At 40.6% G+C, this 14356-nt stretch overlaps 1 protein-coding gene across 1 annotated transcript in view; it reads left to right on the top strand.

The window, feature by feature from the left end:
* The window catches only part of SPHKAP (SPHK1 interactor, AKAP domain containing), a 257420-nt gene that overhangs the window by 176761 nt on the left and 66303 nt on the right, over positions 1-14356 (top strand). The window contains exon 3 of the mRNA XM_082249593.1: positions 9799-9858. Within this exon, the coding sequence (XP_082105719.1) occupies positions 9799-9858 (60 nt within the window). The remainder of the gene's footprint in view (positions 1-9798; positions 9859-14356) is intronic.

Below are 14356 nucleotides of genomic sequence, written 5' to 3' on the forward strand. Positions count from 1 at the left end.
GGCAAAATCCAGTGTTAGGTGAACATAAAAAAAGTCCTTTCAATTAAAAAGTCCTTTTCAGTATTAAACAGTAGTGTCTAAAAAGTGCAAAAAGTGTATAGGTAACGTTGATTGATGAAATCCACCACTAAGCACCAACACTTAGCATACACTTCTTGCCAGATGGACCATAAATTATAATGGTCATAAAAGCACAAAATAACCCAGCATCCGAGTTAGGCGGTGGCTGCTCAGCAGCAGCTCCAAATGGATCGGATATGAAAAAATGAACAAGCATAGTAAAGCCTGCTAAGTCCTTTTATTTAAAATATATAAGAAGTGCCTTCAATAAGATGTAAACACGCACAAACAAGTCAAAAGGTGCAGGCTGAACGTTAGATATCTGGCTTGCCCTTGGGAAGATGTCACCGATGAGGAAACATGCTGGGATTTGCTGTTAATGAAGACATCACGCTTGCTTCGCCGTTACTCACAGCGCTCCTTTCTCGTGCGCTGATAGTCTGCTGTTTTTTTACTCGTTTGTTCCTGTTTACAACTTATTGAAGGCACGTCTAATATATTTTAAATAAAAGGAATTAAATGTTAGCAGGCTTCACTATGCTTGTTAATTTTTTTTATTCCCAATCCATTTGGAGCTGCTTTCATATGATTCATTTTTTTCTGTTTTTTCAATGACATATTTTGCTTATAATTTATTCACTACATGTTTAGTTGTTTTCATGCCACATTATTTACCATATGATTATTCATGATTGCACTATTAGGATTTAACGCCGCTTCTTATTTATAATGATCATTTACAGCTGGTATCATAGTTGGTTAAGTGGCTGCTTACCTTTTCGTTCTTTTTACTTGACCTAGTGGAGATTTTTTCCAGTTTTATACATGTTTACTTATATCTTTCCAAGACCCCAGTGATACCATACCTTAAAATGCCACAGCCTCTGCAAATCCAAGATGATGGCTTCTCTATAATGTAGATTATACAAATAATTGGGGATCCAGCAGGGAGAGTGACACATTTGTTTGTCTTTGTGTAAGAAGACACACTGCTTCTCAGAAATCTCACCACTGGGAGCTCAGAGAAAGAAGATGTCCAAAAAATTGAACCAGAACTATAAATTTGGATTCTGGTTGGGTTTAGTGAACTTCAAGCTTTTTCATTTTTGGTCAGCATCTTTACCAGTAAAAGAATGCCATTTCTTATCATATTTTTAACAACTTAGTTTCTGCTGTGAGACTATGTCATGTGGCCATCATTTGTGTTAAAATATTGTAATTACTGGATATGAAGCTGTGAGCCTAAGTCGGTGTTCGGCAGCACTCTGCATGGGATTCAGTCTTGATCTTTAAACAAACAGCCAGTTTGTTGCACATTTAGAAGAAGGCGTTGAACACAAAGAAGTTAACATAATTATTCGGCAGTGAAGACTGTAAGACGTGCTAAGAAGGTGGAGACATGCAGGCAGGTTTTCAGAGTGCAACAATACCGAGTGCTTTGTATGACAAGAGAACTTTTCTTTACGATCAAAGATTTAATGTATGTGATTAAATAATTCCCCACCACTGAGGCATGCTAAACAGCAGAATTGTATTTTAACAATATACATGTAAAAGTTACTTTAAAAAGAAAGCATTTGGTTACATTCATTCAACTACTAAATGCGAGCAGGTCATATTTCCCTAGAAATCAGTCAAAGCCAAGAAATATTTTGGCAGCATTGGATTAAAGAGTAGGCGATGTAGTATTATTTTTTTTTTTTCTTGAATGTTCATTTTTTTCTGCTTTTTAATCCCCTCTTATCTCAATAGTTTTTATTAAATTTTACAGAACAGTTAACAGAGGTACAATTCTTTGGTACAATATCAGGATACATGTTAAATAACAGTTACAAACCAAGAAAAAGAAGAAAAACACATGAACTTCCTACACATCCCTAAATTCAAGTTGCAGTTAAAAGGAGTGGATCAAAAATGTCCATTAAACAAGGATATGACGAAATAGGAAAAACAAGAAATGAAAAATGATGTATCATATTCTAATTTCCAGCCTTAGTCTTTGCATATATTTATTTTTTTATTTTTTCGTTTCAATAAATTGAATAATTTCAAGCATATTGAATAATACAATGACATTAAGCTCACACGTGGGAGTGATACATTGTGGGGTACAAAGAGTAAGAGGCTTTACAAACAGGGATTGTGTAATGCCAAAAGCAGGTAAACATAGTGTACAACTTCATGCTAGTAAGTTAGCCCTTATAACACATATAACACAAATTGGAAAATGAAAGTAGGCAAATCCCATAAGTGGGGAGGGCGTAATCAAACTGCAAAAGGCATATAATCTGACAGGGTTTGATCCCCAGCAGAGAGGTAAGCATTGGATGCTACCACACGCTGTGGTGGGGCTTCACCCTTCACAAAAAAAGTGGAGGTACCAAGAAAAAGGAAATTAAATGAAAGCCCCCTTTGAATTGTAGAAACCAGACTATGGACTATATAAAAACAAAAGATAAAAAACACTAAAAAGTCAGTATGTTAAATAATACAATGGAATCAAGCTCACACACGGGAGTGATACATTGTGAGGTACAAAAAGTAAGAGGCTTTACAAACAGGCATTGTGTAATGCCAAAAGCAGGTAAACATAGTGTAAAACTTCATGGTAGTAAGTTAACCCTTATAAAACATATAACACAAATTGAAACTTGAAAGCAGGCAAATCCCATAAAGGTAAGTAAGGAGGGTGTAATCCAACTGCAAAAGAGATAGAACCTGACAGGGTTTGGTTCCCAGGAGAGAGGTAAGCATGGGATGCTACCACACACTGAGGTGGAGACTTCACCCTTCACAAAAAATGGGGTGATGCCAAGAAAAAGGAAATTAAATGAAAACCCCCTTCCCATATAATTGAATTGCAGACACTAGACTATGGGCTAGATATAAAAGAAATATAAAAACACAAAAAAGGCAGAGTAGGAGAAATTAAAGGACCAGAAAGGGTGAAAGATAAAGAAGAAAAAGAGAGAGGGTTGGTTGGAGTTTGGACTGAACTTAACACCGCCCAGGCAGGTAAGGCCATAACGGTAAAAAAAAGCAAGTTATAGTGACTGTGTCAGGTTGGTATGGTTCCCCCCTAAGTAATTGGAGATCCAAGGGTCTCAAATTTTTGGGTCAAGTAAGGTTGTAGCCAGTTTCTCATTCGTGAACTACCTTAAGTACTAGGGTTTATATTCTTCTCTTAAAGGTCCTGATAGCTAAATGATGTGGGTGTCAATTCCTGCAGAGTGCAAGTTTTCATGTTGTCACTCACCTGGAGCAAACCATCCCATGCCATTTTTAATAATAGGGTGGATTTACTAAAGGCACAAGGGACTTTGCAAGTGCAGTTACACCTGAGTTACAACATTTTACTTACTTAGGTTGTTCCCTCCTTGTCTGTGTTTGCCCAGCAGGGGGTGCTACTTCTCAAAAAAGTTAATCCTTACTAGGGACGATCGAACGGTTCGGGTCGACCATTGGCTGTTCGAAATTCGGCCGAATTCCGAACTTTTTGCGGTAAAAGTTCGGAATTCGGCCATCAGAACCACCCAAGATGCAATGGGACAGGAACTGGGCTTTAAAAGCCAGTGGTTGGCCCAGAAACATCAGTAAAAGCAGATTGGAGTGACTAGGCAGTCCAGAGGCCAATCAGGAGTGAATACGCCCCCCATACGCCCCCCAGTATATAACATAGCCCCGCCAAATCTCTAGCACTGTAATAGAGAGGCTGTGCAATAGAGTGGAAGCATTTCTTTTACTCCTGCTGCTCCAGTGTCATTTTGCAATTATTAGTGTGAGGAAAGGGATATGCAGTGTAATTAGGGTACTATATACCACTATAGTTAGATTCAATAATCTGGTTTCTGTAGGGAAAGTGTTAAGTGTCAGGCTGACCGTAGTGTAGTTTAGGGTGAACTGACTCTGACTGCTATGCCAGGGTGACAAACTCTTCCATGTCAGGGTGACCGCCAGAAAAAAAAGATCATTTGTCTGAGAATTTCAGTAGCGCAGGGATGGGGCTCCGCTCCTTTCACACCTGGGCGTTTTTGTTGCAGGCGTTATTGGGCATTTTTTGGGCGTCTTCGGAGGCAGGCATGACATCTGAACTTCTGTATAGGGGTGTATATACACATATACACATACACACATATAGGTGTGAAAGGAGCGGAGCCCCATCCCTGCGCTACTGAAATAATTTCAGTAGCGCAGGGATGGGGTTCCGCTCCTTTCACACCTATATGTGTGTATGTGTATATGTGTATATATATGTGTGTGTGTGTATATATACCCCTATACAGAAGTTCAGATGTCATGCCTGTCTCCAAAGACGCCCAAAAAATTCCCAATAAACGCATGCAACAAAAATGCCCAGGTGTGAAAGGAGCGGAACCCCATCCCTGTGCTACTAAAAATTCTAAGAAAATGTATCTTTTTTTTCTGGTTCTGGACATGCTACTGAGCTGAAACTTCACAGGTAAACTTTTTAGACCCACCAGACACTAAATCCAAAGAAATCTTATTTATTTATTTTTTTTTCAATAATTTTTTTAATAATTGGCTCTCTATCAAAAATGACAAATTTTAAGAACTTTTTTATGTGTGATTAATAGTCCCTGGGGCATGACCCAGAACCCTAGGCACTTTTTAGGGGCATTTATTGAGTTTTAGGGCTTCAAAATGGTGTTTTTTGATTCCAGAAGTTCGGGTCCCATTGATTTCAATGGGGTTCTGGAATCCGAACCGAACTTTCGGGAAGTTCGGGTGTTCTGGTCGAACCAAACTTTTCAAAAGTTCGATCATCCCTAATCCTTACCTCCCAGGAATTACCCCTTCAACAGGCCAAGCACAACTAAACAGAACAATTAACTCGCACTGGGATACAGTTTTACAATGAAATGCCACAAAGCAATCAAGACTACAATAGTCAAAAACATATACGTACAGTGCCTTGCGAAAGTATTTGGCCCCCTTGAACTTTGCGACCTTTTGCCACATTTCAGGCTTCAAACATAAAGATATAAAATTTTTATGTAATTTTTTTGAAGAATCAACAACAAGTGGGACACAATCATGAAGTGGAACAAAATTTATTGGATATTTCAAACTCTGTTAACAAATAAAAAACTGAAAAATTGGGCATGCAAAATTATTCAGCTCCTTTACTTTCAGTGCAGCAAACTCTCTCCAGAAGTTCAGTAAGGATCTCTGAATGATCCAACGTTGACCTAAATGACTAATGATGATAAATAGAATCCACCTGTGTGTAATCAAGTCTCCGTATAAATGCACCTGCACTGTGATAGTCTCAGAGGTCCGTTTAAAGCACAGAGAGCATCATGAAGATCAAGGAACACAGCAGGCAGGTCCGAGATACTGTTGTGGAGAAGTTTAAAGCCGGATTTGGATACAAAAAGATTTCCCAAGCTTTAAACATCCCAAGGAGCACTGTGCAAGCGATAATATTGAAATGAAAGGAGTATCAGACCACTGCAAATCTTCGAAGACCTGGCCGTCCCTCTAAACTTTCAGCTAATACAAGGAGAAGACTGATCAGAGATGCAGCCAAGAGGCCCATGATCACTCTGGATGAACTGCAGAGATCTACAGCTGAGGTGGGAGACTCTGTCCATAGGAGAACAATCAGTCGTATACTGCACAAATCTTGCCTTTATGGAAGAGTGGCAAGAAGAAAGCCATTTCTTAAAAATTTCCATAAAAAGTGTTGTTTAAAGTTTGCCACAAGCCTGTGTGTGGGAGACACACCAAACATGTGGAAGAAGGTGCTCTGGTCAGATGAAACCAAAATCAAACTTTTTCTCAACAATGCAAAACGTTATGTTTGGCGTAAAAGCAACACAGCTCATCACCCTGAACACACCATCCCCACTGTCAAACATGGTGGTGGCAGCATCATGGTTTGGGCCAGCTTTTCTTCAGCAGGGACAGAGAAGATGGTTAAAATTGATGGGAAGATGGATGGGAAGATGGATGGAGCCAAATACAGGACCATTCTGGAAGAAAACCTGATGGAGTCTGCAAAAGACCTGAGACTGGGACGTAGATTTGTCTTCCAACAAGACAATGATCCAAAACATAAAGCAAAATATACAATGGAATGGTTGACAAATAAACATATCCAGGTGTTAGAATGGCCAAGTCAAAGTCCAGACCTGAATCCAATCGAGAATCTGTGGAAAGAACTGAAAATTGCTGTTCACAAACGCTCTCCATCCAACCTCACTGAGCTCGAGCTGTTTTGCAAGGAGGAATGGGCAAAAATTTCAGTCTCTTGATGTGCAAAACTGATAGAGACATACCCCAAGCGACTTACAGCTGTAATCGCAGCAAAAGGTGGCGCTACAAAGTATTAACTTAAGGGAGCTGAATAATTTTGCACGCCCAATTTTTCAGTTTTTTATTTGTTAAAAAAGTTTGAAATATCCAATAAATTTCGTTCCACTTCATGATTGTGTCCCACTTGTTTTATTCTTCACAAAAAATTACAGTTTTATGTCTTTATGTTTGAAGCCTGAAATGTGGCAAAAGGTCGCAAAGTTCAAGGGGGCCGAATACTTTTGCAAGGCACTGTATTCACAAAGTGTTACACACTCAATATATCACTCCCACCACAGACTCTCACTCAATGCCAGGAAAATTTCCCTTTCCTCTGGAAATCAGAAGCTATAACCTACCTAGGTATCCAAATTTCCTTATGCTTATGAAATTTATACCTAAAGAACTATCTACCTAGTTTACAAGACATAACAAATTACCTCAAACTTTGGACAAAAACTGTTTTTTCTGGTTTGGCAGGGCTGTGATCCTAAAAATAAATGCTCTTCCATGCTTATAATACGTTCTACAAATGGTGCCAATTCAGCTCCCCTTAGCTTTTTTTTTTTTTTAACTTATAAAAGCATATGATCCAGGTTTTTTTTTTAGGGTAACTGTAGACCTAGAATAAATTATGCCCAACTCTCCCTGCCCAAACATAATGAGGGATTGGATTGCAGGAACTCCAAAATTGCTATCACGTCTGCCACCTCTCAAGAATAAATTATTTGAACGTGCATGATAAACTCAAGGGTTGGTTAAAGTTGGAGGCCTCTTTCACTTCTTTGAGTTCTTTGCCTTGGCTGTTCTCCCACCACATTCCAACTGAGATATGCCTACATCCCCTCATCGGACATACCCTTACACTGTTTTAGCATTTTCATCCATTCTGGACCCTCTCACTCCACTCTGGCTCAACCCCGACTTCCCTCCTGGCATGCATCCCCCCCCCCCCCCGGATCTAGCTACTTATTTTGCACTTTCTTTGCTCTCTGGATGGAGGGCCCTCCATCTCTAGACCCCTAACACAGTTTGAGGCTATATGCTTTATGAAAGCTCCCCAACATTAACTGATTTCCACAATACATTCATGGCTGTTTGCAGACCTTTCTCCTAATGTTGGTATCTCCTGCATGGTATGGGAGAAGGACCTCTCTCTTTCCATCCCACCGGAGGATTGGGAATGCATACACCAAAACATCCACAAATGCTCAATTAACATATCAACCCAAGAAAATGGATATAAACTCAAGGCACACTGATACCAAACCCCCACACTTCAACACGCATTCCGCCACAACACAAACTCCCTGCTTAAGATGTCAGTCTGATCATGGGACGCTACTGCGGTGGTCATGCACTGCATTATCTCGTTGGTGACCACTTACAACTTAGACTCCCTGCTTATCACAGTGCCGTCAAAAAGTGCATCCCGACCCACTGGTGTACCCCCCACCACCCTTTAATTAAGAAATAGTTCACCAAGATCCTCAAAATAGCTGAGATGGAGGAACTGATCTGTATAGCCCGAGACTCTCCTAAAAAATTCTCTACCAAATGGGCTTGCTTGACTCACCTTTTGAGACCACTGAATACTCTCATCTGACAAATCCCCCCACCCAGCCATTACACAATTCCACTCAGTTACTAGATTGCACCTCAACCTGTTTTGCTATTAATTATAGTATGGATTCTGACCTTCATACTTCACCTCCTTCCAAGAACATCCCTGATATCTATACCTCCTAAGCTGGGGCCGGTCCAACTCCCTGTAAATCTTCGGGGATGTAGTAAGGGATGGTCGCCTCCCTTTCTCCTCCCCCTTTTTCCCCCTCCCTCACCCCTCCCCACTTCCTCTTCTCCTTTGCTCCGGTCGCTCAACAGCCCAACAGCCTTTGTCCGTGTATTAATCAAAATCGGACTTTATACCGCCCGCCTCCATGCTCCTCTGTGCTATTTTTGTAAAATGCAGACATACCCTAATCACCTACTCAGACGGCACCATTCGCCTCCCCCCCCCCCCCCCCCATGATACATGCACTCTGAATAACACCTTTTTAAGTAGGAATTGGTAGCCAGGCATGTGGAAGAGGATCCCCCAATGCCATCCTCTGCCTAACCTCTCGACTCATTGGCCCTGAGATCAAATAAGAATTCGAACCCCCCATTTGTGACCTGGGTTGCTGCATTACCCGGAGTGTGTTTTCAGTAGAGTTTTATGTTATTCACTTGTATGTAACATGACTGGAACCTCTCTCCCCAATGTGTTTTGTACACTTATGTATGACTAACCATGTTCTATTTTATGTCTTAAAATATTTCCGTAAAAAAACTTTTTGGGTAAAAAAAAAAACATAAAAGAGCACACAATGCAGTAAACCCTTTTGAAGCATATGCCTACATGCTTCTTGCATTATCTCATGCCTAAATTCAAGTTAAATTGGAGTATCCTTTAAAAAAAATTATATATAAAGTACTGTGCAAAAATTCTAGGCAGGTATGAAGAAATGCTGTAAATTAAGAATGCTTTTAGTAATGTGTTAATAGTTTATCAATACTGAAATTGAAAGAAAATGAACAGAAGAAAATCCAAATCAAATCAATATTTGTTTTGACCGCCCTTTGCCTTCAAAACAGCATCAATTCTTCTATGTACACTTGCACACACACACAGTTTTTGAAGGAACTCGGCAAGTAGGTTGTTGCAAACATTTTGGAGAACTAACCACAGATCTTCTGTGGGTGAAGGTTTCTCAAATCCTTCTTTCTCTTCATGTAATCTCCGACAGACTCGATAATATGGAAAAAACATCACTTTTCCTAATGACATTGGCTGTATGTTTGGGGCCATTTTGCTGAATAAATTTGGGGCCAATCACATGCCTCCCTGATGGTATGGCTTGGTGGATAAGTATCTGCCCTTATTTCTCAGCATTGAGGACACTATTGATCTTGACCAAATCACCAACTCAATTTGCATAAAACAGCCCCATACTTGCAAGGAACCTCCACCATGCTTCATTGTTGCCTGCAGTCAATCAATATTGTACCACACGAACAAACTGCCTTCTGCTACAGCCAAATATTTCAAATTTTGCCTCATCATGCCAGAGCACCTGCTGCCATTTTTCTGCACCCCAGTTCCTATGTTTTCATTCATAGGACATGGAAACAAAGCTAAGCAACTCAACTATGCACAAAATCATTACTCTGTGGCATTAATTCTCCATTTGAAGTAGGGCTAGAGATCACATAGTTGGTATTAAAATTTCTCATCCACTACACTTACGGCTAATGGATTTTTACATTTAAGCAACACAGTGCTTCACATACACTGAAAAGAAACATCTTGAGCTAAGAGTACTCGTGTAATGGGATTCAAAAACAGCATTAACCTCTCAAATTCTTTATGTTTTGCAGATCTGCTTTGTAAATTTGAATGCTTTCAACGAGGAGTCAAGTCATGAAGCTTTACGAAAGGTAAGTTAAGCTCTTCTTTTGTATTCTTTGATCACACGTTACACGCTTGTAATGCTTATATGGAATGTAAGTGTATCTTAGTAAAATAAACTAGTTTGTTCAGCAATTTTAGAACTACTACCCTATTTTAGCACTTTATGTTTTGAGGCTTATTGCCCATGGGTTTATATACTACTTGGGGAGTGGAAGTTCACTATACTAGTGTGGAGTGTACCTGGATCTAGATACTGCATTTGGGGAACGCTGTGTGTGCCTGGCTCTAAAGTGGATTCTTCCAATCCAAGCTTCTCATATCAAGGTATTGACCTCTCTATAATCTGAAGGTCAACACCATTCGGTAAGCAGGATTGCCCCTCTTTTCCATGGTGGTGACATGTGCACTCTTTTCACTTCAGTTGCTGTGGGGATTTCCTTCAACATCTTTGCAAGTTGCAACGTATTGACTTTATATTATAGTGTTTTATAGGACTTTCTGTTGGCGGTGCACCCTTTGTTTTAAATTTGTATTGCGGGTGTAGGGTCAAACCTGTTGGTGCTGGCTGCCAATTCGAATTTATTAACCAAGCGCAGATATAATTTTGTTTGTATTTATCAGAATTGTTTATTGTGCCTAAACAGTACTCTGAAAAAAGCACCATTTATTTGAAGTTCCTTCTTAAAAATAGTGCATTTTCCTGGTATGTGAAGGTGTCTAGACACTCCTGTGTCTACAGCCTTATAGCTGTGTATCTGCAGTGTGAGACCCAAGGCACCAATGCCTCTGACTGCTAGTCTAAGGAAATTTAGAGTGAAATTTGGTGATGTTATAACTGTACTTTCAATGGCTCCTTGCTGGCGAGCCAAGATGGCTACATCCACATGGAGACAGTGCAGAACAATGCACTGTGTTTTTGTAAGGAGGGGGAGATTAGCTGCAGAGATACCAAATGGAATACTAGTGACCAGTCATTTGCCATTGTTTTATCATGGTTACGTGATAGTTTATGTGAGGTTTATTCTTTGAGATGTGCAAAAAGAGATCACACAAACACTTGCAGAAATATAACATTTAATTAGATAATGACAGATATAGTGACATAAGTACAAACTTGCATAAGGGGGTGTTTGTTGAAAAAGTTGAACGGTGTACCAACATCCCTGTCAAACTATTCAAGAAAGGACAGGTCTGTGCAGGATCCGGGTGAAGGGTCCAGCACCAAATAAAATCAAATAATAAAGAGGGGAGGAGAAAAATAGAGAGAGAAAAAGAAGGAAGGGAGGAGGAGAAGGGCAAGATGGGAGGGGAGAAAAAAAGGGGGAAGCAAAGGGGGGAGAAAGAAAAGAAAAAGAGGAAAAAAGGGAAAGGGGACAGGAAGAAAACACAATAGAGGAATAAAGGTGGAAAAAACAGGGTGGGTAAGAAAAGGGAGCTGAGGAAGAAGGGGAGAAAAGGGAGAGGGTGAAGAAAAAGAAATGAGGGCTGATGGGATTTTTACGGTACTGTAATTAAAGATGAATAAACATCATATATAAAAATGTATACATTTATTCTTTAGATTAAAAACATGACAAAAATAGAACAACACATGGACATAAAATGAAAAAACATGTATAAAGCAGTATATCAGGAGTATACAGATGTGTTCTAATAGGCAATGACAATATATATAAACCGGTGATTTACACCAAAAGCACCGGGTAATGACCCGACATGTTTCGCGGTATTCAAGTGTCCGCTTCTTCAGGGGTATATTGATTTTAAAGTAGATAAATTTGCCTTAGAAATCCTGTGTAAAAAGGAGATGATACATTAGAACAAGCAACATTATTGTATAGGGAAGTTTGAGAACATGCACCGAAAGTGTCTCAGATCTCCATCACCTTATGACATGCAAGAGTGGTCACCCAGTGAACGCCTCCCCCACAGATGTGGAGGGGGTGGATAAAAGGGCAGCATACCATATGTAAACGTCACACATTGGTGGATACCTGAATATAACGTACTGGCTGCTCAAAAGTTGCCTAGAGGCTGTTGACTGGTCTGTAAAGCATTTTTTTCTCTGAGAGATATAAAGGGGTGGCATTAAGGTGTTATATAAAGCACAAAGAGATCATCTGCAAAAAGCTATTGAATGCCGCACTAAAATAAATCTTACCAATACTGGACAACATACACTGGTAGTATATGTGCGCTGGGGAAAGCTACAAGTATGGCGTCCTCTCCAACCCAAAGAGGTGTCTCAACACCCTACAATTCGAGGGACATCAGCGTTGGTACATCTGTCAAGTAGACAGCAGGAAAAGGTAACTTACTAAGAGGTGATTCCCCCTATTTTTCCTTTCCCCCGATGGCTCACTAAGGAGCGTCTAGATGGGATGGAAAGAGGTACGTGTAAGCAAAGGGATAAATTTGAATAGTGCAGCATTTCAAAGATCTCTTCCCCGTGTGGGGTTCTGTGGTGCTTACCGTGTGTTGTATCAGACGGCGTCAACCCCGGCAACTGCGGGGGAAACGCTGTCACGCCGCTCTTAAAACACCCACTCAACCCAGCGTGCATACGCACTTCCGGGCGGAAGTGACGTAAGCTCGCAGGGTCAGGTCCCTAACGGAGCATCCCAGGTACTGGGCATGCGCCGTGTTGCACAATAGTCAGCCGCAATTGCGGCTGTATGCAACCACATGACCGGACACGGATGGGAACATTCCCAGCGTGTCAGTCAGTCCAGGGACCACACATCCGTGGGGAATGCCGGGCAAAGACACCCCCCCGCCGTCAGGATGGAGAAATATGAGACCGGTGACTGTACACAAAACCTCCCTAAATGCAAATACAAAAAGCTTGTGTATACCGTGTGGGTACTGCAACCCATGGACAAAAAACATATAAATAAACTGTTACATATTTATTTAAGCACCCATAACAATACTTAGTTTATATTGTAATCATGGTATGTTGTGTGGCCCCATGGATAGCATGCATCACTTGGAGCATAAACAACAACCAAATTTGAACAACACAGAATAGTCTGTGTGGTATATTACAAAAATAAATAACATCACAATATCTGCTTGCTGGTATAGGATAATAACCTGTTAGTGGCAATCCTGGGGAGAGAAACAAAAAAAGTTTTAATAACAGTATGTGGTTAAATCAAACAATAATGACACATTCACCCTCCAAAAACAATGGGGGTGTGGGAAACTCTCAAAGTCTCCGAAGATTCCAGACATCTGTGCGCTGAGTCAGCATGACAGCTGGCCTAATGGACCCACCCAGGGCCTCCCAGAGGGTGGATGACAGGATGGGAACAGAACCCATTGCATATGTTACCCTAGAAATGGTTTATAGGAGACCATTACATTTATGCCTGGGGGTTTGGTAGCGTCTAATGCTTCGATCCAATAAGATTCTTTTTGCAAGATGCGCTTGTCCCAGTTTCCACCCCGGGGGTCTTGAGGAATGACCTCCAGGACGAAAAAAGAGACAACCGAGTTGTCAAATTTGTGGTATAAATTTATATGTCGGGTAACACTGGTCTGGTATGTGCCTCCTTCTGAATAATATACGTGATCGCCAATCCTTTGGCCTAATTTGCGTATGGTTTTGCCGACGTAATAGGAGCCACATTGACAGGTCATTAAATAGACCAATCCCTGTGTATTACAGTCAGCATACTGTTTGGACTTCCACCACTGGCCATTGGGTAGGCGAATGCCATTACCCGTGTTGATCCAAGGGCATTTGTTGCAGGACCCACAGGGGTATGTGCCTTTTTTGGTTTTAGGATGAGGGGCTTGAGTGTTATAGTGACTTTTTACAAGACTGTCCCTGAGGGAAGTTGCTCTCCTAAAAACCAGATCTGGTTTAGATCTTAAATATTTGTTCAGCGTATAGTCCTGTGTGAGAATTGGCCAGTGTTTACGCAAGACATCTCGAAGTATGCCTTCATGTGCCGAAAATCTCGTGATGAATCTCACATTGTGCTGATCATCTTTGAGAGTGGTTTTGTATAGAAGTTCAGATCTGGAACAGGACTTGGCTCGATTAAAGGCTTTTCTCAAAAGGCTTTTGGAATAGCCTCTGGCAAGCAACCTTTGTTTCAATTTATTGGCTTGAATGTGAAAATTATTGTCAGTGGCACAATTCCTACGAAGTCTGAGGTATTGAGCAAAAGGGATGCTCTTAATAAGGGGGTTGGGATGGGCACTTGCTGCGCATAGTATGGTGTTTCCAGCGCTTGGTTTGCGGTATAGGTCTGTATCAATATGACCATCAGGCATCAGAGAGATGTTAATGTCCAAAAATGAAATTTGTTGGTGACTTATTGTGTGGGTGAATTTTAAATTTAGATCATTGTTATCCAAAGCTAGCAAAAATTGCTGTAGATCCTCTCTGGTGCCTGTCCAGATAATCAATAAGTCATCAATAAATCTATACCAGATCAAGATGTAAGACAGCCACCGCTCCATGCTGTCGTTGGAAAACACCATACGTTCCCAGCCTCCAAGATAAAGGTT

This window comes from Pelophylax lessonae, assembly GCF_965119305.1.
Source record: "Pelophylax lessonae genome assembly, chromosome: 3".
Classification (NCBI taxonomy): Eukaryota; Metazoa; Chordata; class Amphibia; order Anura; family Ranidae; genus Pelophylax; species Pelophylax lessonae.